Below are 6,000 nucleotides of genomic sequence, written 5' to 3'. Positions count from 1 at the left end.
ATATAGGCCTTTATACTATTATTATAGTCATATAGGTTATATTTGGTGAGGATGCTTTTAGCCCCACAACACTATGTCGTTTTAGATTATTACTAATTAAATATTATACTATAAAGATCTACCTGCATAGTGGTGTATTGTTTTATTTAAACAAAAAGAACTGGGTTTTTTTTTTTTTTGTTAGTTTTTATTTTATTTATTTTGGGGGTGGGGTTAAGTGCAATAAAATAAAATCTGTTTTTAAAATCGTATTTAGATCTCTAAGTAGGCCCTCTATTTATTTATTTTTATTTATGTATTTATTTGTTAATGCCTATTTATTTTATATTTGCTAAATAAATAAAAAATGTATTGTTTTGTACAGTTTGATTAAACGTTTTACTACGCCTAAGGCCCGCTACTCTATAAACAATTTTCTCGGGAAGACCGGTGTCAAAAAACCAAACATGAACTCCTTTACATCTCGATTAAATTCGTTATTTGCCTTCACGCTTAGCGTGATGGCAGCTTTAACTTTTGGCTGCTTTTTAACAACAGTATTCAATGATCATTTGCGACCAGTAGAGTTAAACGTCGCTAAGGTTTCTGTGTAAGTAATTTGAAAAAAGTCTTCCATCTGCTGTGTTTTCATGGGGAAAGATGACGTGTCGGTAGAAGTTGGTGGGGTAGGTCTTCCCTGTTCTAGATGTCTGGATTCAAATTATATTAAAAAGAAATTAAATTGCTAATCACAAGCACTAGATCTAGATCTAAGTGTTAAACATCTTACTCCTAGAATCTATACTTATAGGCTAAAGTTTAGCCTATTTTCAATTTGCTTGAAGGGGGGGGGGGGGGGAGAAGTAAAGTGAAGACACTTGTGTTCTTTCTATAATGTATACTATAATTAGTATAATATAGGCCTGCTGAACTGAACGTGACCTGGTCACAATTATTTACATGTCATTTAGATGAAACAAATTTGGGAGAATATTTACACTGGTGTCCGATAATGGAATCTTCTTTAAAAAAGAGATATTAGGTTACTAGTGGTAGTTAACTAAAAACACACATGGCTGGCTAATGTCAATGCTAACCCTGTCCCTATAATGTCAATGCTAACCCTGTCCCTAACCCCCAACCCTGGTCCTACCATATGCCTAACCCTAATTTCTAACCATAAAATTAGTCGAGATTACAATACTACTAACAACCCAACACGCCCATTCTATGGAAGTGTCTATTATCTGACACAGGTATTTATAATCATCCACAAAAAATTTTTGCATTTCATCATCTAGGTGGCCTGACACTTTGTGAAATATTTTAAAATTTAAACTTAATAAAGATTAGAATTTTAATATTTTAAGAAAGTATGTAGTTACATTTGCACATCAAAGAAACTGAAAAAAAATGTTAACTTCGAAACTACATTTGTTTTTACTTTTAAACACTTTCCATGACATTTTAGTCATATCGCCTTTGAAATATTAAATAACTTTAATTGGCTATGATTTAGTCAAGATCGACATTACCAACCCCACTTCACTTGCAGTAGATAATTTTTCTAAACTGTTTATGACAGAGTTAAGGCTCATTAATTTACATTTAATTTATATTATGCTGTGGTGCTGAGAAATAAATGACATTGTTTTAGCCGTTTTCAAATATTGTTTAGTTAGTGACCTTTGATATTAATAACCAAAGCTACACCAGATTTGTACAAAAGTGATTAAAAAAATTCACAGAATTTTTAAATGATTTGATGCCCTTTAAGAGTCCAACACATTTCTGCCATTGAGGTTTCAAAAAAGAAAAATTGCTTATTGAGTGGAATGGTCTGAGTGTTAAATTTTTAGTATAATATAGTTAAAGGACCAATATCAAGTGAGAGTACCAGAGGCGTAGCGACCCTTCCCGGCGCCCGGGGACAAACTTTTCGATTTGCACACCCCCACCCCTCAAGATTTCGATTTGCACCCCCCCCCCCTCAACCTTTCAATTTATTTTTCCAACCTATTTTGGCGCCCCCTAAGGTCGGCGCCCGGGGACATATGCCCCCCCCCCCCCCTCGCTACGCTAATGGAGAGTACTATTCTGCAGTTGTTGATATTCCACAACTGATTATAATAATTATATCAATGTTTTGTTCACAGCAAAAATGTCCCAGATTACTCAGCTGACAGAGAGAAAAGTGACCTTGGATTCATCACCTTTGACCTGTTTACAGATATCCTTTTTAAAACTGACACAACTAACTTGTATTTTATCTCGATTCCTTCTACCATAATGTCATTTATTTGTTCCTGGGAAATCTGATCAAAATAATTGCTATTTTTAAGTTTTTAGAAATTATTTGTTTTCAGCAAAGATGTTTATTTTAATAAAAATTAATATATAAAGATTTTTCTATGGTGTAATAACTTTTTTAATGATCTAGTAAATATTTTACGTCCATTTCAAATGAATTTTCAGGAGTTCTTGAAAGGACAACTGACCTGGTACTCTGAAAACATCCATACAACTTGTAATTTTAAAAAGTACTTTCAGATAAATATTCATAGTGTAATCATACTACATAGTCCTTATTGTATATTGCACAGGATTTTTACTTACCAATTGGTCTAAAATATTGTAGTCCAAGTCAAGGTTTATTTTTTATTTTTACCTAGGCTGGTTTTTTTAAATATTTCCTTGACTCTTGCAACATCTTGGCCCAATTTTTAACTGGAATGTCAAGCAGCTGTTTTTGTATTTAACTGCTGAATACAAGACCAAGGGCCATGTAAGTATGCTCATACTGCTGCCCTTTTATATCATGAGAAAAAGTTTGATGTTTCTAATTATAAACCCGCATACAAAATTTCAGTGAAATTCGCAGCTTAGAACTTATAAAAGTAAAATGGATAACAAACTTTGAATATATACAGCTTTTTTATTTCTTGAATGGTGGTGCAAATTTAAATACATTAAGAATTCATCCATGCATGTCTAGCTAGAACCTGCATTTAGTATTTGTATAGGGGGTATGTTTACAAGATGGTTTGAATATTTTCAGGTACTCAACCAAGTTGTATTGTGGGATAAAATTGTGGAAAGGGGAGACAACACCATCTTAGATCTTCGGAATGCCAACACCAAGTATTATTTCTGGGACTTTGGCAATGGACTCAAGTAAGTAACATAAATAATTTTCTAGAAAACCTATTAATGTTTAGAATTTTAAATGTATCTGATTTTGAGACTGTCTTGTAAAATGTACTCAACAGGGGCAATGATAATGTCACTTTGACCCTGTCATGGAACGTTATCCCAAATGCCGGAACACTTCCAAAGATTCAAGGTCAGGGCAGCCACAAAATTGTTTTTCCTGACCAGTACACAGCCGGTCGGTTCTAGACTAAGTCGAGTCATTTGTTAAAATTTTCATTCACGTTCTGTTCAGTTTTGAAACATAGGTGATATTGTTTAATGAGTCATCCATAAATAACAATGCAATGTTGGCATCATCTTAACCCCTACACCTCTATTCTCATTTGATGTAAAAAAAAAAAAAAAATTTTTAAAAGTCACCCCCCACCCCCTTGCTCTATATAAACATTCAACTAGTCAACCCCCTCCCCTTCCTGATTTTTATTGACATTAAAAGGTTCCAACCTCCTTAATTAACCATTTGTTTTATGGATGACCCCTTATACAAAAATCAGACCATTTTTTTAAAAATATGGAATAAGTGCTCATGTTGTAAATGATTAAAGTTTGAAAGTTTAATAAGTCCTTACATACGGATTGATTTACTGATAGCATTTTTTGTGTGCTAGATCTATATATACAATCCAACTTTGAAATTTTGCATTGTTTGTTTATAATAGATTTAAATTGTTGTTTGTTTGTATCAAGTTTTTTAAAAAGACCTGATTCATTCTGTTTCTTAACATCAAAGTAATTATTTTAATTTCCACAGTATTGTGAAATATTGTTTTGTTTTAATTTTAAACATCCTTTCCTTTCATATTACTGTTATTGTATTTGTATATTCTGGTTTTGTTTTGAAAAATATCAAGCAGTGTGCATCAATCAAAATGTTTGTTCCTGGAGAAAACATTGGTTGTTTTTTTTTAACAAACCCCATTAAACAAATGTCAGATTCACAGTTTTGCACATCAATTATTATACTGACAGCCTACCTGCTCTCACTAGCTGTAGCTTCATTCATTTTCATTATTTGGTGTCTTGGGTTATAAATGTATTTATACATGACCATTTTTTCGGTGGAATTGTTTTTATTAAACCTAAATTATCACTCAATATTCAGTTTGTACTCTTTTAATCCTAGAGGCCTTGAGTTGACACTGTTGTAAAGCAGGTGTTAAAAAAGAACACAAGAAAATTTTTTTTAACAAAAGCTTTATTAGGTATTCTCCGATCTAACAGTTTGAGTGAATTTGAAAAAATGGATCTAGCTGGACAGGTCACCTTAATTAGACATGAAGATATTATTTACACAGATCAACTAAGTTCAACAGAAACCAACAGCATAAAACAGCACATACATCAAAATTATGTGAGCCTACAGGTCATGTTACAATATCAGACGGCAAAAAAGTTGCTGTCACCATGTAAGACAGTCGACAAAAATGTCAGTTATGTCAGACGGTCAATACTAATATATCTCTCAATATGTAAAACAATCTACAAAAAAAACTAACAGTAAAAAGAATTCTAGAAGAAAATAGTTATAAAAAAAACTATACTTTTGAACAGCTACTGCTTGTGTAGTTTAAAAGTAGAAAAAAGCTACTAGCAGACATGCTACGTACAAAACTAAAAAATCTAAAACAAAGAACAAGTGGGATTTTAAAAATTGAGTACCAGTATCTATTGCACTGTTTTAATTTTTTGTAATGCATTTATAAGGGGTTTTAACATCTGCAGTATCTAGTACATTATTGAGTTTGCTTATTTGACTACCTACATATATATGCAATAATGATACATTTAGTAATAAGAAATAAAGGTATCTTTAGCCCTAGTTAGAAAACAAAATATGATTGTCAAATCTTGGATACAATTATGAACTCCTATTTTAACGTGATTTATGCGGATATTAATGGGGAAAAACAATCAGGTTTATATGCTTGATTAAAAGAAGGTATGCCTATATCTAGATTGAAAAGGCACTTGGATATTTTTACAGTAAGAATTTCTAAGACTGATTTATATATTTACATAATCATTTTGCTATTTTCACTGTAAATATAGTCCCACTAAACTGGCCCCTCACTGAAGTTTGACTGCCTTAGTTAAGAAGGCTTGTGTGGAAGTGAAAACTAAACAATAAAAAACTTGGACTGAAATTTTTCTATGATCTGGGTAACTGGTTTTGAACAGTGATTATGACAATATCAGACGTGACGACAAACTGTTGTGACAAAGGTGCAAATATCATTACAGTTAATTCTTTACAAAATTATATACACAAGACATCATCATTTAGTCATTGGAGTTTGGTTTTTTTGTCTAAAAGCTAATAATAAAAAAATGAGAATGTATAAATAATTCTCCCATTGCGTAATTTCTTTTAAAAAAATCTAATGTAACAAATGTTTTAACTTTAAAAGTAACATTTATGAAAATTGCTCCAATGGACAGATGTAATGATTGGTCAATTAAAAAAAAAACAACAAAGAATGTTATAACACAACTCAAACATATCAGAGATACTTGACAATATTCTACATTTGGGGCAGTTCAATATAAGATTAAATAGAAACAGCCCACCATTCTATATACAACATAATCAAGTGAGGAAAAAATGTTTGCATTAGTAAATAATGCAAAAACACAACCAATTTTTTTATTTCAAAGATAGACTTGATTGAACTCTGAGGGGGGTGGGGGTGGAACAATCCATAACAAGTTGACATAGGAATATAATATTACAATATATTTACATGTCTGTAAGCAGCTGTTTACGCAAACATACAAGGAAGGTGTAAGGAAGGGCTGTAGCTATCAGAT

General features: G+C 31.9%; 1 protein-coding gene across 1 annotated transcript; it reads left to right on the top strand.

Moving 5' to 3' along the window:
• The first annotated feature begins 400 nt into the window (after positions 1-400).
• Positions 401-4,287, top strand: LOC131954327 (signal peptidase complex subunit 3-like). The gene is made up of 5 exons (XM_059317925.1): positions 401-589; positions 2,136-2,211; positions 2,690-2,764; positions 3,038-3,153; positions 3,249-4,287. Exons 1-5 carry the CDS (start codon positions 447-449, stop codon positions 3,376-3,378), a joined length of 540 nt encoding a protein of 179 aa, XP_059173908.1. The 5' UTR covers positions 401-446; the 3' UTR covers positions 3,379-4,287.
• The last annotated feature ends 1,713 nt before the right edge of the window (positions 4,288-6,000 follow it).

The sequence above is a fragment of the Physella acuta genome, unplaced genomic scaffold (genome assembly GCF_028476545.2).
Source record: "Physella acuta isolate Inbredline_101_S28 unplaced genomic scaffold, ASM2847654v3 ptg000989l, whole genome shotgun sequence".
NCBI classification, from domain to species: domain Eukaryota; kingdom Metazoa; phylum Mollusca; class Gastropoda; family Physidae; genus Physella; species Physella acuta.
The sequence above is the reverse complement of the archived record's forward strand: the minus strand, read 5'-3'. Positions and strand labels throughout refer to the sequence as shown.